Below are 24,720 nucleotides of genomic sequence, written 5' to 3'. Positions count from 1 at the left end.
AAATATTTTTTTCCCTCGGAAAAAGGAGTTTATTAATATTCGAATAGGGATTATGAATTTTTTTTTTTTTTGAAAGATTAATGAAGGGACCAAAGGTACAGGTCATCACTACCGAGACCAAATTTCTACTAGTAGTTAGGTACTTCATGAATGTCATTCGTTATCTTTTTGTTACTCTTTTAGCTATTGAGTCAGTCAACTTTGGTCGTCGGATAACCCCAGGCTATTTCTTTGCAAACGTACGAGAAGATAACGTGGGGTTACTGGGGTACTACAATGTCTCTCTTTTTGGTCACTTTAATAATACATTTTCAATAAAATTATGAGATTAATTTTTTTCCATCTTATGCCTCGTTCAGTAGCACGGAAAGGATGTGAAATGATAGAAAAAATTAATTTTTACGTAATTTTCTGTGTGTTCAGTTAGTAGAGAAGTTGTAAGATAGATCTTGCCAAAAGGAATGAATTATTTGTTTTCCTACAAAAAATTTTGTCAACAGAATACACATAAGAAAATATTTTTATTTTTCTTCACCTCACTTCACTTTTCCCGGGATCCAATTTTTCATATAACTTTCCCGACAACTGAACAGAGCCTTTGGTTGGATTTTCCACCACCGCAATTTGTGGGCCTCATTGTGGATTTATTACATTAATCTGAACCGTTCATCTTGTAGAACTTGCAAAGTAATATATCCATTCAAAAAATTAGTTTCATCGGACATCAATAGGTATATCAAAAGTTAAATATTTATTTATAAAATGAACGGTATGAATCTTTAAAGTTAAATTGTACATGATCGGCTATTTTATAAACCAAAATTTAATTTTTGATACACCCATCAATTTTCAGACAAGCTAATTTTTTGCATGGATATACTACTCTGCGGGTTTAACAAGATGAATGATTCAGATCTTAACAACGAACGCACAATGAAACCCACAATATGTGGTGGAAATCGTTGGTTTTCCACCCAAGGCAGAAAGAATTTAATTTCAGAAACTATGCATGGGAAAATACACCGTTTTTTTACTATTTGGTGTACGTCAAATGTATGGCGCAAACTAACATATACTCCGTATCTTGGTAGTTTTTATTATTTCGTAATAATTATGTTTGATTTTGAAAAATAATTTTGCCACTTTCTTTTCTGTCAACGTTACTTCCCTGCAAATGTATTTTTGCACTTGGTATATTTTTATTATTTCGTAATAATTATGTTTGATTTTGAAAAATAATTTTGCCACTTTCTTTTCTGTTAACGTGACTTCCCTGTAAATATATTTTTGCACCAAAAATTCACTTACAGAAGAATGATATTAAAAAAAATGACAAAATTAGCCGCCTTAATTTTTAAAAAGAGAAAATAAAATTTGATTGACTAGATGGCAACAGAGCGAGAAGAGAAAGGCAGATTGCTTTCCCACCCCTGACACGCCGACCCCCGGACCCCACACCCGTTTCCCGAATTACCCCCCGCCAACCGCACAAGAGAAAGTTAGGATTTGATTGGCTGTTGAGAAATGGTCCAACTGTCCAAAGAGACTTTTCCAAAAAGGCACCAATTAACACGGTCCGTTTCCCCCGCAGTGCACCCAGTAGCGTTTTCAACTCACTCTAGGGTCCCCCTTCGTCGGGGAAGATTTTAAGTGCCGGGCGGATACCACATGGTATCCGCTCGGAATTATTTGGGCTGTTTATTTTGATTTTTGGACAATTCAAATTTGGAGAGAGAAAAATGAGAGAGAAAGAGGAGAGAGAGTGTTAAAATGAGAGGAGATAGAATATTTCAATCTAAGCCGTCTAATATACTTTTAGACGGTCCAAATGTGTTGCTCTAGCATCACGTCGGCTCAGTGACGTGGAACCATCCAGCACGGCGGCACCCAATAATTTCTCCGTCATCGGGCTCATGCATTTTGTATATTGCCTCATCCTCAATATTTTATTTAATTCTAACATTAGAACAGTTCTGTTGCACTAGCAAAATAAGATGTCTGATGCAAAATATAGCTACCATGCACTTATTACTAAAACCCTCTAATGCATAATCCCAAAGATGAGAAAACTTGGTTATATCATGGGTTATGTGCATTATACTTTAGCATCTATTTGCAGTTTTTACAATAGTCTTGTTTTTTCCTCGATCTCTACCGATAGAACTTACAATGCAATTCAAATTTGGAGATTTAGTAATAAAACACGGGAAAAAAATAAACTGTTTCTAATTGGAGGAAGATTGCAAAATATCAACATTTTAAGTTGTGTGTATTGAATTGCTCTTAGATTCGATCCACCGAGACAATTCAAGCAATTGAGTTTTTTTTTTTTTTGACAATTTACGTAGGCAACTATTTTACCAGATATACATGTCATCCGAAAATGATAGACAATAATAAAAGTACTAATAATAGACAAGGACCAAATGGGGAATAGGAGTCGTCCACTCACACTCATGCATATCCATATATAAAAACTTGGATATGATTGCCCTCCAAAACATGAGAGTCATATCGTCTTTACCAAAAAGGGGAGGGAGGGATCCCTAACTTTATAATATTCTGTGTCTTCTTTTCTCTACTTTATCATTATTCCTTCCGTTTCAAAATCTTTAGACTTTTTCGATATTGGTGTCGTTCTTTAAATTATTATATCTTTCAATACGAACTCCAAAAATATACAATATGGATCTTGTTTGATAGTTCTCGATTAAATCTATAATACAAAGTTTTTAAAATTATGAAAAATATAACATAAATTGAGAGATATAAGAGTTTAAAAAATGACACGAATATCGAAAAAATTCAAAGATTTTGAGATGGAGAGAGTATTATTTTTTTCCCACTCATCTTTCTCTATCAATTCTATAAACAAATGAGAAGAACTTTTATTTGCACTCATGTTTTCCTGTTTTAATGAATGTTTTTTCATTGGGTGGTCTTAAAGTCCGCCCTGATGACAGTTTCTGGAGTATTAAAGTTGTACGTTTTTAAGCTGTTTCTCTATCGATTCTTGCCTACCATTATCCATCTCTAAATTTGGAGCTGTGTTTTTCCACATCGATCGTAATTTTATTTGAAAATTCAGAGAGTTTGGAGGCCAGCTTATGCGCACATCAACTAACTTCTGAATAACCAATCCCATTGCTTGCCAGTGGGGGTCTGAATTAAAGTCAAGACAAAAACCCTATATGGCATGAGTTAATAGCACCTACTTTTAAGTTTCAAATATGAGATGTAAAGAGGGTGCAAATTCTAAGTCGTAAGCCTTGCTTAATTGTAGCTCTTCATGTGCTCCTGAAATGGTCTCTCTCTTTTTAATAAAGATTACCACTTCCTATACATGGAAAAAAGTCTTAAGCCTTAACCAATCAGACCAACGACTTGGAGTTATTCCGTACATTGTTGTTACATGCATGTGCGATGAATTTTAAATAATTGTCCCCAAAATTTTGTAAGTGCACCCAAACTTCATCTATAGGGCTAGAGACCTATGTGGTTAATAAATTTAAGTTTTTAAAAAATAAATAAATTTAAGTTTGATGTTTGAAAAAACACTGAACGCTCTTTCTATTCTAGCCTTTTGTAATTCATCTGTAACAAATTATTTGTTGTGTAGTACACAAACAGTTTTAAATATATTTGGCATGAATTATCGAGAATCATACCAACACTTGTGCATGGATCGATCATGAATCATGAGAGACCCTATGTTGAAATGATATTTGCGCATAATCCACGTAAGTATCATTGAGAACCTGAGGTCATAATTACTCAGTGCCCTTGGGGCTGCCATTATCAAGTGGTTCCCAATAATTTCTACTATATCGCACATTTGTGCAGGGTCCACACACTTTGTAAAAGGAACCGCACAAATGCGTGGTGGTCGGAGAGGATGATTGGGGCACCACGTGACAATGCCCCTCGGACATTGTATAATTTTTCTATAATTTGAGCCCGGCCATAATGTCACCTTCCATAATTTGGCAAGGAATAGTTCGCTCGCGCAGTATAAATTAACTCGAACGCATGAATTATTAATAAAATTGAGGAATAGCAGATGAAGGCCAAAGTCAGTCCTTTTGTTTCATAGCTTTAGTTGTTATTCAAAACAATATGATTGTTAAGAGATTCCTTTCCTTTCACACATCTTTTCGCTTTTGATCAGGATACAGCTTTCATATTCTTCGTGGGTCAGTATCACAATTTATATTACTCCAACCTTTTCACGTGGAGACAATAAGATGTGAATACGTGTATTGTAATTAGTTAAATTACTAGAGTATAACGTTGCTCCATCAACTTAAACCCTTGACCTTAACCTCAAGAGACTAAAATCTGGGGTCAAGCTGTATATGCCAATTTGATTGGCATAACTTCCGGAGAAAATGACAGTCCATGACGTGTTTTGATAATTAATACCCGCCAAGGACAAACTAAGAACATTTGTTGATGCTGAAAATGTCATTGACGAGTATTAATTATCAAAACACGTCATTGACCGTCATTTTCCCTAACTTCTGCTTTTGCTTAATAGGCCAAAAAAATTTCAGGAGTTAGAAAAATATGGTTTCTTTTTGCAAAAAGAATTATATAGCACTTTTTGAGAATTAGCTCTACTATGATAGTAGTACTTTTTAGTGCTTATAACTTAGTGATCAATTTAGTTATACATAAACACTTTCTTGTTTATTTTTTTTATTTTTAATTCTGCTACGGACAACGGAAATTAATAGAGAGGCAATCAAGTGTGACAACTTACCACTAGACATGACCTTATAGCCTCGAAACCTGCATAGAATCTCTGGCAGAGGATCGAAACCCGAAGGTGCGCACTGCCTCACCTGAAGCCAAACACTACATACAATGTTTTTGGGCAACATTAACAACCTCTCACAATTTCATCAAAAAAAAAAAAACAACCTCTCACAATCTAGCTAGCTACCATCATATTAATTAATTAGTTGAACTCCTAGCTCTGTGATTTGGAATGAGAAGACGGAAGGCCGAAGCAAGAGTTTGTTAAGATGCATATTTTAGAACCTATTAATCAACAACATATCGTAAAAAGCAAGAAATAGCTCTCCTCACATTCTTTTGTTTTTATATTTTTTTCAACTCCATAATAATAAACTATAATCTCAAATGAAAACACGTCGTTAATTTGGACAAGTTCTTTTCATTACCGGAGGAGTTATTTGTTTGGACTTTGTACTAATTACTAGTTTTAAATTATTTGTTACTTGTTTATACTAAGTTGTGGTTTTAATTTATACTAAATTATTTGTTCTTTTCATTATCAAAAGATGACATAGAAAGACTTTTGAGCACACTTTTTTCAGCGGTACGATGCTCACCCGTCTGTTTTACTGCTCAACATTCACTACTCGACATCTCCTTATCCATCTCGATAATTAATGTTCCGGAGATAAAAATAAATAAATGAAGATCTTTCCTGGTGGCAGTAGATTTTATGCATTTATTTATTGCAAAAAAAGGACCAAGACCAAAAAGTGTGGTTATAGTCGTCCGTCTATCGAGCAAAAGCAAAAGAGCCTGAAACAAAAGACCAAGACCAAAAGTGTGGTTAGCATTCCCCTCATGCCGCCATACATGTGGAATGTGATATCATCCTCCACTCAATTATTACGTAGTATTATTTTTTATTTGATACTCTCTTTAATAATGAAAAGAAGACGACCGGTTGTTACAACACATGCAACCCCCCCCTCTCTCTCTCTCTCATCTGTGTTTTGTTTAGAATTCATAAACCCTAACCTTTAATTGGTGAAGTGATTGCAAGTAATAAAAATACAGTTAAAGACTAATTAGCAAGACTTTTTGTAAAACTGAACTAACAATAAAATAATTGGATATACTATTTTACCTAAATGCAGAAAACAAAAGAGAGAAGGGACTAATTTTGATGTCCCCCCAAAATCCTTGGCATGTTCATATTTGCAATGCATAGTGCTTCAATTCTCTGATTTTCTGTCTCGTGTACTGCACAAAATTTGTTGCCGGAGTGTACAGAAATCCACCGGAGGTCATGGAGTGACTGCATAGAACCTTTGAACCTATGTGTTTTCTATAGCAGACGGAATTCGAAAAACGGCCGAAACACCCGAAACAGAGCGGTATTTTAGCCGGAACGGAACACCTAACTTAGTGTTCTGTTTTCTGGTAGGTACGGTACAAAATTAACAACTTTGAGTATGACGTTACTGTCTGTCAATCCTTCCTTTAGGCATCTGGTGCTTGGTTCAATAGTACATTCTTTGTTATTAAGCTTTAGTCTATGTATTTACCCTTCTGCAAAGAAATTATTATAGTTTTGCTAAGGAAGTACAGAACAAATAAAAGTGATGATAATATGTAATTAAGTGTACAGGGGTAATTTGGTCATTTTACTAGTAGAGGGATAGTATGGTAATTTTAGTGTACATTGGTATTTTATTCATTTTAAATTTTAGTATATAGTATTTAATTGGGCTAACGGGCAAGTCAGGTTTGCTTTTTAATAAATGGGTCAGGTTGAGTATAGGTAATTAGCCTCATAGTTAATGGGTCTAAATGAGTCAATGACCCATTAAAGACTCAACCCTCTTACAACTTGGCCCAAACCCGCCCATTTGCCACCCCTAGATGGAACCATGTTAGATCTTTGCATTTTTCTCCCAAGAAAATGGTATAGAGAAAGTGTTAAAAAAGAAATAAAGTCTCATATTGCTTGAGAGTGGAATGACAGATCACTTGATAATATTTGAGACCTCTCCATTCCTTGTCGATTGATTTTGAGTTGGATATAAAAATTTCACATGGTATCAGAGCGGAGTCCTTTCCACCCTATATTTTAAAAATTCACAATCCACATCCCGTGATGATAGACCAGCAAGAAGACTGCACGATAATAAGACCTAAAAGTGACCTACACGTGATAGACCTCAAATGAGGCTGCACATGAGGGGGAACTTAAGGAAATAGGGTCGCGCATTGCTTGGAAGTGGCTTCAACCGCAAAAGCTTGAGCTATTCGGGTAGCTTGTTACATGGCTAGGGTCTGGATGCTCCCTTCAAATAATATCGAATCGGATCGATGCTCTCAAGGTTATTGATCTGCTTAATGGATGCTCCCAAATATACATCGTTCCTCATCGTCATACATCGTTCCTCATCGTCTCGTAGTCTCTCTCTTTGTGCAACTGTGTGCATGATCATCATGGTGATGCTTTGTAATTTAGTTTGTTGTTCACAAGTGCACGGAGGGACGAACAATTAAGGTCTTGTTCGTTTAGCACATTTGGGTATTTTTGTTTTGGTAGTGGGTGGAGAGAGAAATAGGATAATGATTGAAGAGAGGGGTAATGAGTGGAGGGGTAATGAGTGGAGAGAGATAGAGAGAGAAATAAAATTAATAATTGAAGAAATAGGGTAATGATTGAAGAAAAATATAGGGTAATGATTGGAAAACAAAGTTAAAACAAAGTAAATATGCTAAACGAACAAGGCCTAAATGTTGACATATAACTTTTGGACAAAATTTTGTTCGTTTTGTATTTGTGGATCATTGTGTAGAATTAGCTAGCTGAGTCTATTGTTTTTAGTAGAGCTATGTGAAGCAATGCATCGAAAAGGAATTTATGAAATCTTTATTACTACAAATCTACTTTGTCTAAGTTTCGACGACCTTAATTTCAATACTAGTGACAGGCTCGTCCCTGGTATAGGCTCACCAAGCCACCGCCTAAAGTCTCCAATTTTTGGCCCAATAGTGGACCCCAAGATATGTGAAACCATTTAATGTTATATACAGCTAAAGCAAGTATAGGTATCATTGTTCTTTTGAACTTAATTTAAATCTGAAAATTGTCCTCATTTGAATTTTTTTTCATATTTATTAGTTTTGCATAAAATTTTTGTGGTCTATTGAATCGTCTCTACGAGAGGAATTGGGAAAGCAATTTTTTTTTATTTTTACCCAAGTATTTTGAGAAATAACCATTTTTTAGCGCAAAAATATCAAAATTTTAGATAAAAGTGCTAAAATATTAATTTTTAGTGCAAAAATATTTAGATAAAAGTGCTAAAATTTTATTTTTTGCGAAAAAAGTTTAAATAAAGACAAAACGCATATATTTAAATTAAGTTCAAGAGAACAGGGACTAAACAATTATTTTTTCCTTCCGTCATAAGTATTAATTTCTGTATTTATTATGTTTTCTTTTCAAAAACTCGATTCAATCAAACAAGAATTAGAAAGTGAGATGAAAAAATGTCTAACTTGGATGCACTTGTCATGTCACTTCCTGGACCTTTTCTCCTCATCTTTTTGTTTTTACTATATTTAGCTAACCTCTGTTGTTTTCCATCTTTCAATCAATACTTTTTTTTTTTTTTTGTTGTTGATAAATCTAAGCCGATAATTGAAAATGCTACTCACACAATGTACACGACACAACCAAAAACACAACGTGCTGATGTCATCACGATGTCATCGGAAACGACGTCGTTTCACTATGAAACCCACCGCGAGCCGTTTCTCAGAAAAAAAGACCCAACCTTTTTCCTTGTTTCCTCCAATTTTTTCTCTTTCCCATCAGTCAAGACTAAAATCACCCAGGTCCCTCCATTTCCCACCGATTCATCTCCAGATTTACACCAATATCCCTTTTGCCTTCCTCATCTGTACGAAAGGTATGTGTGAGTGTGTGTGATTTTTGTGGGTTTGTTTTGATTTGAGTAAGATCTGTGTGGTTTGGATCTGAATTTGTGGGTTTTATGGCAGGAACAAAGGATTAGAGAGAGAGGGAGTTAAAACGATGACGCATAAGGTAGATCATGACTACGATTTTCTGTTCAAGATAGTGCTGATCGGGGATAGGGGTTGGGAAATCCAACATTCTCTCGAGGTTTACCCGTAATGAGTTTTGCTTGGAGTCCAAATCCACCGTCGGAGTTGAGTTTGCTACCAAAACTCTTCAGAGTTCTCTGTGATTCGCCAGTGGTGGCGGGTGGGAGGCCCCTCTCTCCCTCTATCTCTTCTCTGTATTTTAATCATGAAAGTGGAGATGACCTGTTTCTCGTGCTGTTCTTTTCATTTTATCTTCTTCTTCTTGGCAAAATGACGACGTTTTCACACTGATTTCATGATGACGTCAGCATGTTGTGTTCTTGGTTGTGTTCCGTACGTTGTGTGAGTAGTATTTTCGTTTCAACTTTTACCTCATGAAGACTTTTGTACCGTCTACTTTACCTGGTGACTCTTGGGTATTTGTTGTCCTGACAAATTTGTCGTGCCACATCACCGTGTCGGCCACACAAAACATCCATGTGATTAGTTTCTCTAACAAAAAATCCCTGGCTTTTTGGGTGATTTTTTGTCATTATTATTATTTTTTGCATTTGTTAGTTTTGCATAGATATGTCAAATGGGCCGGGATGGGCGGGCACGGGTACGGTTATAGACAGGTACGTCACGTTTAAATGTGGTATGAGCACGATTTTAGATGGACATGACATAGTCTTAGACGGGCATGACACGGTTCTAGAAGAGCATGAAAGAGCATGGCACACCAAATACCAATTTTAAAAATTGTAGATGTCGACGAGAGGATCATAAATGTAAAATCTTATGATCAAAACTTTAAAAAATTTAAATGTGAACAAAAATAATCTAAAACAACCACATTTTTAGATCGCAATGGAAAACATGAAGCTCAGTTTCTTAATTGGGAGATGTGGAATGGTATTTTATTTTGTTTTAGTTAGGGAGAAATTAGAAAGAGAGCTAGAGAGTCAACGTTAATAGGGTCCGATTGGATAGGGGACGAATTTTGGGTATTATTTATGGATGGAGAATAAGATAGTATAAGATATTATTTATAAATAATGCACCTACATTTGTGCGATTTTTATGAAAGGTAGCTAAAAAAATACTCCGTAATTGTTTTGGCTACCCCGTTCACGTTAGTAATTAAGTTATGCACCACAACTTTTCAATTTTTTTTTGCATTTTTTAGTTTTACGCTAAACTTTTATTTGATATGAGTTTGTTGTGACGAGAGGAACCAAAAAAATAAAAAACTATGACTTTTACACAAGTATTTTGGAAAATATCCAAAAAATAATAATCCAAAAACTGACTTTTTGAGTTGATAATTCCACTTGTGTAAAAGTCATAATTTTTTACTTTTCCGATTTCTCTCGTTGAGACGAACTTATATCACATAAAAATTAGCTGTAAAACTAACAAATGCAAATAATAATAATAATAAAGACATAACGAAAAAATTATGCTACACAAGATAATCACTAGTGTAAACTCCTAAAAAGGAGAATAAAATAATAGTACTTGATTTGGATGATGAATAATGTTATTTCGTGGTCTAAATAATGGGGGAGGGGGGATGAAGAGAGCCTCATCCGCCCTTACTAAATAAAAGTGATGTATTATAAGAAAATAATATATCTCGCAAAACAAAAAGTAAGTACTTAAAAAATAAAAATCTTAGCAAAACGAGGTCTGAGTTATAACACGGGATTTGAAGCCTTAATTCGCTTTCCAGTGGGTGCACGACTACATGTAGGGAAAACCAAAAGAGCTCCGGGTTAATTTGGTCATTTGCCGTTGAAAACATCCAATCAACTTAGAGTTAGTTGACAGTGCATAGAAAGACGTAAAGGGTTGGCAAGATAATAGCATGTGGAAGATTTTACTATAGTCAGCCTTGTGGGCTGATGGTAGAATATACTACTCTCTACTTTAACAAAGTTTCCAAAATTGTGCAACATGTTTCATGATTTGTAGTCGGTAGGCTGGTTTTTTATTTTGAAGTTAACTTTATTTTTCTCAATTCGTGGAAAATAAATATATAGGGCCCCAAATTTTATGCTCGCCTTGGGTCCTAGAAATCTGAGGGTCAGGGTCAGGCCTGTCTAGCGAAATGTATTTGTTTTGCTACTTCAGAATGCCTTATATACACACATACCAAGCTTTGATCTTTAAGGCGCGCGTGGAAATAAAAAATAAAAAATTTTGGTCGGAGATTCCATATTGTACTTAAGTACGGACTTCACATTTCCCGATCAAATGGTCATTTGGTTCAACTTCCTTCCAAGCAATGCAATTACATAAGTATATATCAAGTTGATCTGCTTACATACATCAAATTTGTAAGAGTGGTGCTATACAAGCTAACATGCAAATAGGACATACTTAAAAATGAGATTTTGTTGATTTTGTAGCTCATGTTGAACTCTATATCGATCCCTCTCTTGCATTTTCTTTACATGAGCTATATTTGCCTTGAAGGTCAACAGACTTCAAGCTAGTATGTAAAATCTCTGCCTACATATAGAAAAGAAATGGCATGTCTCCATTCTCTAACTTTCCTGAAGTATTGAAAGCCTAATGTTGATAATTAACAAATGTTACCGTACTATGCTACTACTATTTCAGGGTGCTTCAAAATCACTTGTTGACAAATTCCAATATGTCATGCATGGATTGATTTTTTCTTGAAAATTTCATTAATTATAAAAATCAAAAGTCAGGCATGGGTTGTTGTCCAAGACTGCAAGATGTCAGAATGTGGATGGTCATTCGTTTGTGCTAAACGGGTTGGATTTGACCTCCTTCAGATCTCCTCCTGCTCTTAGTGCATGCTCTAGGACTTGCCTAGCTCCAAAGTCAGGAACGGCCAGTTAGTGCCTTTCAGCATAGTTAGCCGGAGGGCACTCCGATGCCTAATTTAGAAACTGGGAGAGAAGAAGAGAAGAGATAAAGTATATTTAGATCTCAGATCTAGAAATGGCCTACCTCCCTTAAGGTTTATCTTTCGGCTTACATATATATACTTTCATGATATGGAAACCTTTCTTTGCTGATAAAAAAGAAGAAGTAAGCTCGTGCCTAGCACGAGTCCCTTGACGTCACCTGTAATGGTTTTTGGTAGATTTCATGGATGACTCTTGGTGTGCATGTGACCGCACACACGTGTCCGGAACATGACACCGAGATGTCATGTGGACTCCAACTGATCATAGTGTCTTCCATCTGGGCCGGTCAAGGATCATCCGGACCAGTCTCTGGCTCCCCATACTAGGCTCACCATATGGGCATCGGGAGATGATTGGGCCGAGCATTACACTATCGTCCGGCCCGGCTGAGCCACAATAGGATAGGTTACCCATGGAGCTAGGCCCATCGGGTCTGCCCATCGGGTCTTCCCATACTAGGCTCACTACAGAGAGGATGATTCAACTGGAACCGTGAAAGTGTATGTAAATACAATAAATTTAGGGAAATGATTTTGTCACTCTCTTTTTTGTTAACGTCACTCCCTTACAAGTGTATTTTGGCGTTAACAAAAAAGGAAGTGGCAAAATTAGCAGCCAAAATTTATTGTTAGTGTACATATATTTCTGTAGACCAATTTGATTTGAGATCTAGTGGAAGCTACGATGGTCATCGTGCTCTCGTTCAACCACTACAAAAAAGTCGGGATACATCAGCGCTCAAAAGTGTTGGTAAAGGTTCACGGAAATGATGCTATAGACCTGCTTGGTCTATACCAACGCTTAGGCAATGCGCTATAGTAGACGCGCTACTATAGGTCTACACCAACGCTTTTTATGGGCGCTGGTATAGATTGATATGTACCAGCGCTTTTTTTCCCAGCGTTTGCAATCGCTGGTATAGCATAGTTTTTACCAGCGCTTTGGTTGCAAGCGCTAGTGTAAACTTTCTTTACAAAAAATCAACCCACAAGGGTGCCATTTTCTACCAATGCCGTGTTTCGATCTCTTAACCTTCGGCTCATCAAAGCACTCACGCACACCTACGTCAACCACTGAACCAAGTATCATTTTCATTTCATATGTGAGAATGTTTAATATATAACATATGTTTAAGATCTATTTTTTGTAAAATATTTGATAGATTATCATAAAAGGTGAAACACTGCTCCCATGAGATTTTTTTTTATATTTTATTCTTTATTCTTGTTCCAGTAACATGTCAAAAGCTTTATTTTCATAGTTTTATATTTATATTTTACAGGATCTTCTCCAAGCATTATCATCACACCAAGCACCATCACCACAACCCCGAAGAATGCATCTAATGGGAATATTACTTATTTCGACTGAGGCAAAATTTAGATGCATCCCAACCCCCACTAGAATCTTTATTTTTTTATCTGAACCGTCTATCTTTCACATTTTTTTTACATATTATGGAGTTCATCATTTCTATCAAGAATGAAGTTAATCGAGTATCACTATATACTTGATTGAACAAAAAAAAAATCCATTTTGTAAATGAAATTGTGTCTCGATAAAGAAGTTTTCTAAACCTGTTCTAGATATTTTTTTTACGAGAATGATATAATCAACAAGAAAAACAAAATCAACGGTCTAGATCGTTGTAATTGTATCGCGGTCGAATGACTACCGTATGTTCAAGTATGGCACAAGACTTAGTTTGTTAACAATTACATTGAACATATAGAATTAAAAGGTCATTACCAACTCAATTTTTACAATGGTCGATCTGAACCATTAGGATTTCACATCTCACTGATACCATCGTTGTCACTGAAATCAGAGATCATCGGATATCGATGATCGCCTGATCGGACAACATTTGATGCATCTCGAGGCATTAAAGTATGAGATCACAAGATTCAACCCCCACCAGAGTCTTTATTTTTTGATCTAAACTGTCCATCTTTTACATATTACGGAGTTCATCAATAGAAACAAGAATGAAGTTGATCGAGTATTGCTACATATTTGATCGGACGATAACTATCATCTAAAAAATAAATTGTTTCCCAATCAAGGAGCTTTCTAAACCTGATCAGGTCAAATTTTTACGATAATGATTTAACCAATATGCACAACAAAATCAACGACCTCGACTGTTAAAATAGTTGTTTTATTGAGATGCGCTAAATAATCATACTGAAGATTATTAGCAAATGTATAACATATAATATAATTAGAAATTATTCCATTAGTGGTTTTTTTTTTTGATCTATTACAGCGCTTTTCCTAGGCCGCTAGGAAATGGGGGCCTATTCCAGCGCTTTTTATGAGCGTCGGTAAATGGGGGGCCTATTCTAGCGCTTTTGCATGGGCGTTGAAAAATGGTTGGCCTATTCCAGCGCTTTTGCTTTGGGCGCTGGGAAATCCCCATTCTAGCAGCGGTTAGAAAAAGCGCTGCTATAGACCTCCAGTTGTAGCGCGCTTTTTGCAAGCGCCGGTAGAAAAAGCGCTGGTGTAGTTCAAATTTCTTGTAGTGAACACGTCATAATTATTAAGTCAATCATAGAACATAAATGGATGTGCCCTTATTGTAAAAATTATGGGCTTGTAACTGATACAAGATATCAACAAATTTTTTCAATCTCAACAAAAAAAAAAATTATTAATTTTTGAAAAAATAATATAAAGATTAAACGGACCAAGGGCCACCCAAAACTGGAAGGCAAGATGCCAACCAAAATAAGGACATAAACAATTTTTCTCAACGAAGATATGTTTTCTCTGTGTCCAGAACTAGTGACGGTCATTTAGTCCATAACCTTGAACAGTTCATTTATATTTGGAGGCAGGCTAAGGTCATCCGCGATCCCTTAGGGAAGGCAAGCACCTCGGGCCCCCAAATTTTATTAAAACTAGGGGCCCCAAATTTTATTGGATCACTACTTTTGTTGGAAAAATACAAGAAAATTAATATTTAAGTGATACTTTCGCATTCTTGTAATGATCAATACTTTCGAAATTTCAATCTACCAAATTATACATTTTTCTCTTATTTTTAAATTGATTTATTGTTTATTTTGTTTGCTTGTAAAAGTACGTAAGGAGCCCCAACCTTAAAGTTCGTCTCGGGCCCTCTAAATGTCAGGGACAACCTTGCAGTTTGGAGGTGAAACTTCTATTGAGCTTTAACTAGTTCTAGTTGTGTTCATAGGCTATATCACAATAGACCTCGTTTGTTATTCTTGTGATCACTCGTTTGCCTTCTGTACGTTGTTCCCCTACTTCTTGTGATCACTCTTTAACCTCTTCGGATCGATTCGCCATCATATATTGCACAAGTCTTTGTGCCTTGTTCACCAGTGTGATATCGGTGGTGTTGCTGTCATCCTCAACCTCTTTCTGTCTAGACGATACCACTCCTCCTCCATTGGAAAGTTCCTTCAATTCATAGGAGCATAATCCTGCATAATCTCGTCATATTCGTAGCAGAAGGGGATTCTAGAAGGACATACAACAAGCAAATACATCAGGTAATCGGAAAGCATTTTGACCGCTTTCAGTTTCATGTAATCCTTACCACGATCCAATCCGTAGCAGAACTCGGTAGCAACGTGCCAAATGACAAAGTTTGTGGCTATGAGTAATAGTTTGCAGTCATGAGTAAAAGTTTGCAGCATGTAATTCTTTTTTAAGCGATTAGAAAAAATGAGAAGTTAAGTTGTTATAATACATTTTGTTAATCTTGTTATGAAACAATTTTTTTTTCTAATCGCAAAAAAAAAAAAGAAAAAAAAAGCTTTTTTTGGTGAATAAAGAAAAAGTTATTATGAAATTAAATAGAAAATAAAATGGATAGGAATTACAAATATTTGTAACCAATTTTCTTTAACTCCAAAGTTAATTCATGATTCATCATTATAGTAAACTAGTTTTAAGAGGTTAATTTTTAAAACTTTTTTCTGACAGGAAAGTTAGAAAGATACGAGGGTGGATGCCAGAAGCTCAAAAGGTGACTGTCAAGTGATGCTTTTAGCTCCACTAGGTGTCATAGCATATATATAGCGATAAATTGCTTACTCCCAAGAGACTTGGGTGGTCAAGAATTCCAAAATTCGAGTACGACAACCCTCAAACCTTGCCTTCTGTAAAGCCCAGCTGCATGTGATTATCTAGACATGCATCCAGCCGTTGGTGAGGCGGTAGACATCTATGGGTCATAGTTCCTTCACGGCACTCATCACAGGTTTGAAGTTCTTAAGATGTACACCTATAAAAAGTTGTTACAGTCGGTCACCCCTTCATCCTCCATTTTTACCTCAGAGGAAAAAAGTGATCTTTTAGCAATTGAAAATATCTGCTTCTTTTATTATTCCTTCCATTCAGTAGGGGACTTTTAACTATCCATATCGCAAGGACAAAAATAATGCACAGTACAAATGAAAGACGAGGACCAAACGGGGTCGTTCTCCTCCTTTCTCATTCACCCCTGGCATCTTGGATGCAGGATGAGTAGCCTGCAAAATGGCATTTTGCAGGATAATGTTTCATATAGTAGCTTTTTGCTATCAATACTGTCCCAAGTTATTTATCGTACGTCTTACCTGCACCCAAATAACTTCTGTTTAGATCGGAAGAAACTATCAACCTCTACTTTCGAAAGAGATTGACCCCACGATCTCTCCTATGAAAGTGAATAAGGGTGATCAACTGATCTAATTCCAATAGATTAATAATCATTTCATTAACACAGAAATTCAGTTGCAACACATATCTATAATTTTTTTGGGTACTGATGCCGTTGTTGGCCTTATCCTCTATGATGTACCCTGTTCTATTTACATATTTTCTTCGCCGAGAAAAATTAAAACTACATGCACTTTGTCTTGTTGTGATCCTTTGTTTATCTCTCCCGTGCAATTTGGGGTTCACATGTGACGGAGAGTAGTGTTGGAACTTCTCCCATATTTCTCCATTTGCAATTTTGTTCGTTGTTCCACTGCATTTGTTCGGGTACCGAAGTACTAGTGATTCTTCATTTTGGATGGGATCGAAGTTGCATTACCGCGTGGATTTTTTGGCTTTGCTTTTTGGATTGCTTTAGTCGAAGATATAGTCCAAGCATTTCATTTTCATTTTGGCAAACTCACGATGTTCTCCATGAACACATCATGTATTTGAGGGGAGTGTTAGAATAGTGGTGTTATGGTGTTATTAATGTTTAGTTGCAAGGGTAGTATTATCCTTTCATGTAATAGGGTTTACTTAGGGGTTTCTATGTTGTTTTTCCTAAATAATGATGTAATGGCCTCTTATAACACAAATAATAGAATTTCTCTCTTCTAGTCTTACAACATAAATAATATAACTGGCCGGTAAGTGTGTGGATTTCACCTTACGTACAATTCTCTTCATTCAATCATCCATACGACCCTTATATGGTTTGTGGTACTCCGTAGTGATAAAAGAGTACTGAAACATCATTGCACTAGTTGAGCAATTGCACAGCATTAATATTACACACACACACATATTCAGACATAATAATGCCAACCGGTCCTGAAATTTTGCAGCAGCAGATCAGGAAGTGTTTTCTAAAAACAAACAAACAAACACACTTCAGAAGCAATCCATAACTAGAAATGTTACAAGTAGAAAGAGTTTCATCTCTGGAATATCAAATCAAACCAACGGTGCAACCCTCGACCGCATTCTGCTTATATTCTTCATGACCAGAAGAAGCAACCCTCACACGAAAGATCATTGGAAGTATCTTTTTCCCCATCATCGTTGTCTTTTTCTTCTATGTTCTCACGGGTGTTTCTTATGCCGCCGTCCTCTTCAGTGTTCAAGCTAGAGTCACTTCCCACTAGCTTTCTCGTTACGCCAAAGTGCATAAGCAGAAGCCAGACGTGTGTGAGAAACTCTCCCCCATTTCGAAGCCCTTGAATATGGTTGTTCCATGGGCATTTCATGGCAGCATAGCACAACATCTCCACCCACATGCTGCCCATGATATCCCACCTCTTCGGATTCCCCTTCATATCTAGCACAAGTCTTCGTGCCTTGTTCACGAGTGGGCGGATATTGGTGGTGTTGCCCTCATTCCCAACCCCTTCCGGTCTGGACGATCCGAATGCTCCTCCATCAAAGAGTTCCTGCATATCTGCATAATCCTTCATAATCTTGTCATATTCGTTGCAGAAGGGGAATCTTGAAGGACATGCAACAAGCAAATACATCATGTAGTCGGAAAGTATTTTGACCGCTTGCAGTTTCTCCTTATCCTTACCGATTTTAGGATGATCCAGCTCGTAGCAAACTTCGGTAGCAACATGCCAAATGACAATACTTTGACCAAACTCTTGTTCCATAGTCCACTTGAACTGCTGCACAAGATTGTACCTTACAAGGGTCCACTCACCTGACCTCACACCTAAAGTCGGCAACCTATCAACATTTGCAACATTTTCATTTGCAGTCTGCAGCACAGTATCACCTTCAACAATTTCCTCAGTTGAAGTCTGCAAATTGTCAACATTTGCAACATTTTCATTTGCAGTCTGCAGCACAATATCACCTTCAACAATTTCCTCAATCGAAGTCTGCAAATTGTCAACATTTTCAGTCTGCAGCACAGGATAACCTTCAACAATTTCCTGATCAGTTGAAGTCTGCAAATTGTCAACATTTGCAATTTCTGGAGTTGAAGTCTGGGAAGTATCAATATCCGCAACTCTCTCTCTTGAAGTCTGCAAAGTACCAGCAACTGCAGCATTCTCTGATTTGTCAAGAAGTTGACCGATGATTAGATCTTTCAAATGTGGAACTGGACTCTCCTGTGAGCTGAATCTATTCAACATTCTTTCCCTGCCAAAAAGTCTCCACATCAAATTATTGCACACGGTAGGCTTATATTTTGTGCAGAAGACCCGGAAGCTGAATTGCCCGATAACCCCCGACCACCTCTGGCTTCTTTTTTGGTGGGAGGTTAAGAACCAACTCTGGCTTTTAGAGATTAGAAATTCGTGAAGAAAGAGAACCGAAGTAGCCCGATTCTTACACGCCCAAACCAAGGCCCAATCCGAAACAAGTTGCACAACAATACCAGCTATCTCTAGAAAAATGGCTCCAGCTAACAGAATGATGGTAATAATATGATCCACTTCCAAATGCCCTTGAGGCTTCTCACACTTTAAGTATACCACAAGCACAGAAACAAGGAAAGAGAAGCTAAGAAATCTAAGTATGCTTCCCCGTACAGTAAAAATCGTGCCTACCTTACTGAAGAGTATGTCATACATCAAACCCAACTCAATTTCTATCAGTTTGAAAGCATCGACGCTACCCGTTCTAACCGAGTCACGGAAACTCGTTACCATAATTCTCACTATGCTCGCGTTACACTTGTAACCTGGTTTATGAGGCATTAAGGTCCGTAACCAGGAATCGGCTAGGAGCACTAGCTTTGCATTCGGTCCCAAAGCACTGTTTTGGTCGATTGTGGGTAAACTTGAATGAACCAAACCCCTGTAGTCCTTGGATCTTGACCTGACTACCCACACTCTTTCTCCATACTTGATAATCCCGGGAATAAACATCAACACGGCCAGAAGAGAGAGCACATGCCCAGACCAGGTTATTAGCAGGGCATAAGCTGTTCTTAGGCCTTGCATAAGGAGTCCTACTAGGTGTTTCACCCACAACTGATTTTCCTCCAGGCGTACGACGGTAACGGTTTCCGGACCCCCGAGATAGAACAAGATCAGAGGTGCCCACAACACCCTAAGCGCATACATACCATCGTTATCGTCAACTTTGATCTTAGAGAGCTTTCCTAGAGCAATTGTTGCCAGCAAATCCGCAAATAAGTAGAGTAACGAAACGTTCACAATCATCGTCAATGGTGACATTTTCTTTCTGCGGTTCCGTCCAAAAAAAAGAAGGTATAACTGAGCAATGAGGATGTAGAGAATTAGAATCCTCAGATCCCAATCTTCCCACCATTTCCTCAGTGCTCTCATATTGTTGTAATCTTTCGTATGCTTGCAGATCCTGTAGCACGGCATGATTCTCTCTTCTATGCTGCAACGAGGGAAGAATTTCTGTAAGGATCTCTGTTCTATGCTGCAAAGTGGACTTTAGAACATAGCACCCGCCAAGATGACTTCCAAAAAAACAGAACGGCAAAAATACAATTTCTGTAAGGATCTCTGTTCTAAAAATCGTTCTAGGTGGGCCGCCTAGGCGCTAGGTATGGATCCAACGCCTCGATAAAAATCGGTCTATGAGCAGACTGGTCGGCCTCTAGGCGCCAAGCACGTCCCTGTCCCATCCAACTAGCGTCCAGTGATGGACTTTTAGAACACTGATAATGATACGGTTCTCATATTAGATACATAACCTTTGGGTATCTCTAACTGCGTCTAACAAGGGGCAAATAGCCCAAGTGAATTTTGACTCGATTAGAGCTTATTCGAGTTCGTTTAATTAGTTAGCTCAGGGAGGACTTCCAACTTGTTTACTGTAACGGCTTTTTTTTTTGCGGGATAAAATTTTGGATGCATATAGTGGAAGGGAGGATATTATATAGATAGGGAGGAGGGTGTCACTATTATGTCTCCTCTAGGGGAATGTACGTACCGTGAGGGCCATAGATAACTTGGTAACAATCGTCGGAAGAGTCTGGGGGTGGAATCGCTAATTCGGGGCAGCAAATTCTTCCGCTTCCTTGTGGCAGATTCATCTGGGTCTAAACAATAATCGATCCCCACCTCTAACAATCTCTCTTGTGACAAATTGTGAGTGTGCGTGTGTTTGTGTATGTGTTACTGATAAAAAAAAAAAAAGTGTTTGTGGTTCTAGATTTGCACACACACTTAGACGCTGGCACTTAGGCGTGAGGCACTGATCGATGAAGGTTTTCCTCTATAGCTCCATGTTTGTATTATATCCGCAAGGGGTGGAGCTTTGGGTTCTACTCTACTTGTGTAGAGTGGTTAATTTGAGCCAACATGAATTAAAATCGGACTATTGCATTCTAGAAGGGACAAGCCATATAGAGTTCTATTATCAACTGCAAAGGGCTTGAATCTCATCAGAAACTAGAAAGTGGGATATATGTGCCTCAGTCATGTATTGTGTAAATCCATCTATTTCGGATAATTCTAAAATATCAACGGAAATTTTCTTTACATATATAAATGGAAATGTGTAAAAATCCATGGTATGGGAATCGTCAGTCCCTTTTATCTTTTCTGTTGATCAAGCTTACATGGAATTGAAATACAAAGCAGTCAATGTAATTATTCTTCAACTTAACATTTGCTTCAGCTGTGGGAAAGCATATATATTAATTTCTAAATCCAAATCCTAATTCGACAATGACCTTAGCCAATCGACAATGACCTTAGACAATCAAAGAATATTCCCAGCACTTGTAATAATGCAGAAGCATAGTAATTTCTAAACTCTTAACTGTAAAATTTTGCCCTGCAGTGGTTTGTGAAAAATTTTTCTTTGTATTATATGGAAATAATTCAAATGATTTCTTCCCTAAAAGATTGGCATTCCTTATTTCTATTCAACAACGTATGAACAGTTCCTTGATTTTGGTTAAGAGATTGTTGAATTTGAATCTTTTCCTTGGAATAGAAAAAAGTGGAAAAAAATAGATAAGATTGTTGAAAGTACGTGTTAGAATTTTCGTAAACTCAAATAATAGGAGACAACTATAATAACAACGATATCTTGAGATAATTATTTAAATGGAAATTTTACTTTTCGTAAAGAAGAAGCGTCACCTGTTGTACCAGGTTAAATGATACTCCACTCCAAAGTTACAATGATTGAAACTACAGCTTTCTCACAAACCAAGATTTGTCTGCATGCTCAAATGTTGAAATAGGTTTACTCGACAAACTCTTACTCTGAATCAAAGGATAGAAATATGCTTGTGTGTGTGTGTATATATATATATACACCATCATCCATATGTGTTACTATGTGTTATACATAGAAATATATAGCCAATCACGCTACGCCTACCGCATGCCACACCCTACCGCATGGGATGCGGTGACTCTATACTTTCTGAATATATAGTAGTAGTAAGAATAAGATTTAAGTCTCAACTTGATATATATAAACTATACCGATCCAAAAAAAAGAAGAAGATATATATATATATATATATATATATAAAAGATGAGGGTATAGGAGTTACAAACATTTGTAACTTACCACCCTATCTAACAAAATCAATACCAATAATGAGATTAAATTGAATGAAAATAGCCATAAACTCATGTAAGTGAATTCAATAAAATAATTGAACATTGATTTAAATCACCAAATTATACAAGAAAAAGAATTATGGAGGTGTACAAAAGATGGGTGAAATAGTTGTACGGTGTTGGTTTAAACTTGATCGGAAGTGTGTAAGGGCGTGTGGGACGAGTGAGATAGGACAAAGAAATCCCAAACGAGTTCCACCTCCACCCCACTCAGTGCGGCATAGAGTAGTACTGGAGTACTGTGTTTGTGTACAAAATTTCAAGATAAATTAAGAGACGTTTTTTTAGTTTAATTGTTTGATAGTCCTCTCACTCCATCAGAGATTATTGTATAATTATTTTAAAAAATTCCTCGGCGCATAGAACTAACCATATGACCAAGTTAGAATAATAAAAATTCACTTCTCACAATATGACCAAGTTGGAGTAATAAAATTCAATTCTGGACAAGTGCAGCAGAATGGAGAGAGAGAGAGAGAGAGAGAGAGAGAGAGAGAGAGAGAGAGAGAGAGAGAGAGTGCATACCGATCGAAATACAACAGGACTATTAAACCGTGTGAGGGTGGTTTTCTTTTTTGTTTAGAGGAAGTCTGAGGTTGGTTGAACTACTAGAAAACTGATTGAATGTGAAGCTCAAATCAAAAGTTAAGCAGTACCACGAGATATATATATATATATATGTATATATATATATATATATATATATATATATATATATATATATATATATATATAACTGTATATCACAAATTATCAAGTGAGGGATCCCTCACTTTTTTAAAATGCGGGACTTTCATTTCCCGATCAAATTTTGAAAATCCGAACCGTTCAATGTGTGCAGAACGTGATTTTAAGGGTCCCCGCGAGAAATCAGCAAAAAAAATGACCGGAAAGGGCTTCATCCGAGCAGTTTTTTTTGAACCGTTCAATGAAAACTGCTCGGATGAAGCCCTTCCCGGTCATTTTTTTTGCTGATTTCTCGCGGGGACCCTTAAAATCACGTTCTAATCACTTTGAGCGGCTCGGATCATCGAAATTCAATCGGGAAGGAAAGTCCCGCATTTTAAAAAAATAAGGGATCCCTCACCGGAACCTGACTGTATATATATATATATATATAGAGAGAGAGAGAGAGAGAGAGAGAGAGAGAGAGAGAGCACAACCAAGTCTCCATCTGGAGTCGAATATTTATACAGTAGTTGTGGAATGTGGAGTGGTACGGAATAAAGGACAACGTGTGTATATAGAGAGCAACATATTTCTAGCTAATAAAATGATTGACAAGTTTTGATTTTAATAACATTACAAGCTAGTTTGGTTGGAGAGCTAGCCATATGGAGTATTAATTAGTACTGTCTTTGTAGTCAAATTGATGATTTTGAAGAGAAAAAAAAAACTCTATTAGTGTTAGCAATCAAATTGGTTTTTCAACGTATCAATACCTGTGAGATACTAGGTATCATTTTGGTTTTGCCGCTATTAGTGTTACTTTTCAACATAAAAGAATTTATAGTATAATATACACATTTATTAAACTAAAAAATAAAGAGTAGTCTATCATTGACTGGTACCGACCGATATTATCGGGTACTTGAAAAACAAAGTAGCCCAGTACAGTACCGTCTGGTATTGGTCGGTATTTGAGTCAGAATGAAATTAGAGGTGTAGAATATTGAATTTAGACAATACTGATACTGGCCGGTACGGTACGGTACTGGATTGATAACCTTGCTATGATCTTTTTCTCTTATTAGTCTCTTTAATATACACTAGCAGATTTCCAAACAAGAAATAAAAGCAGAGTAGCAATGATAAGGTGGTGGTGGGTTCTCACGTACACTTCTACCAACCACTCTTTCATTACTTTTTTCTCATAAATATATGTCGGTTCTATACATTTAATTGTAGAATATGTGAAAAAAAAAAATGATCGGCAAGAATGTTTCTAAACTTATTAATTGGATACAGATAGCATTGGTCTAGAGAAGAAAGAAGTCAATAATGGCATCTCTCAAATGGGTCGAATGTGGCCCCAAATAAAGCCTGTCAAAGTTCAGGAATCCAAAGGAAGTTGGGGTGGAATGGGGATGTTGTAGGGCACTTAGGCTCCGTTTCAAAAAAATTTTAAAAAAATAAGCAGTTTATTTTATATTTTTAAATTTAAAAATAATGTAAATAAAAAATAAATTTTCAATTTTTTTTGTATTGTATAAAAGATCTAGATGAGATCTTTCAAACAAGATTCATATTACATATTTTTAGATTTCAATAAACCCATAATCTTTGAACTTGAAATTGCCTTCTTAAAAAATAAGGACTTTTTTTTTTGCGTTGCGGAAAGGGCTCTTAATTTCTCATAGTGCGTTTTGTAGGACAGATTCGAACCGTACATTTTGGCAATCTATAGTTGAGATATATTTGTTAATTTTTATCAATAAAAGTTAATTTTAACCGATAAGAATGTTTCGACAAATTTTAATCATAAATTATCGAGATGGATGATTCAAATTTACAATAGAATGTGTGAGAGTCAATCATGACACCTGCAACAAAAGGGAGGTGGTTACCATAGTCTGCTTTAAAGTAATGCCCTCGCATTTCATGAATCCACCATAAAACCTTGGGAAAGCACACGAGGTACATTGTCCTTCAGAAATGAG

The 24,720-nt window shown here is 36.6% G+C and overlaps 2 protein-coding genes across 3 annotated transcripts in view; one reads left to right on the top strand and one right to left on the bottom strand.

Moving 5' to 3' along the window:
• The window catches only part of LOC131334192 (uncharacterized), a 74,111-nt gene that overhangs the window by 38,886 nt on the left and 10,505 nt on the right, over positions 1-24,720 (top strand). The gene's annotated exons all lie outside the window — the stretch shown is intronic.
• Positions 17,255-22,751, bottom strand: LOC131334188 (uncharacterized). 2 transcript variants are annotated; one of them, XM_058369098.1, is made up of 3 exons: positions 22,586-22,720; positions 21,569-21,648; positions 17,255-19,850 (listed from the first exon to the last, which is right to left on the bottom strand). In XM_058369098.1, the coding sequence occupies exon 3, from the start codon at positions 19,832-19,834 to the stop codon at positions 17,492-17,494; it is 2,343 nt and encodes a 780-aa protein (XP_058225081.1). In that variant the 5' UTR covers positions 19,835-19,850; positions 21,569-21,648; positions 22,586-22,720; the 3' UTR covers positions 17,255-17,491. The 2 variants fall into 2 exon arrangements, with proteins under 2 accessions (XP_058225081.1, XP_058225082.1); XM_058369099.1 differs by lacking the exon at positions 21,569-21,648 and having other exon boundaries at positions 22,586-22,751.

This window comes from Rhododendron vialii, chromosome 7a, assembly GCF_030253575.1.
Source record: "Rhododendron vialii isolate Sample 1 chromosome 7a, ASM3025357v1".
NCBI lineage: Eukaryota > Viridiplantae > Streptophyta > Magnoliopsida > Ericales > Ericaceae > Rhododendron > Rhododendron vialii.
This window is presented reverse-complemented; position numbering and strand designations above follow the sequence as displayed.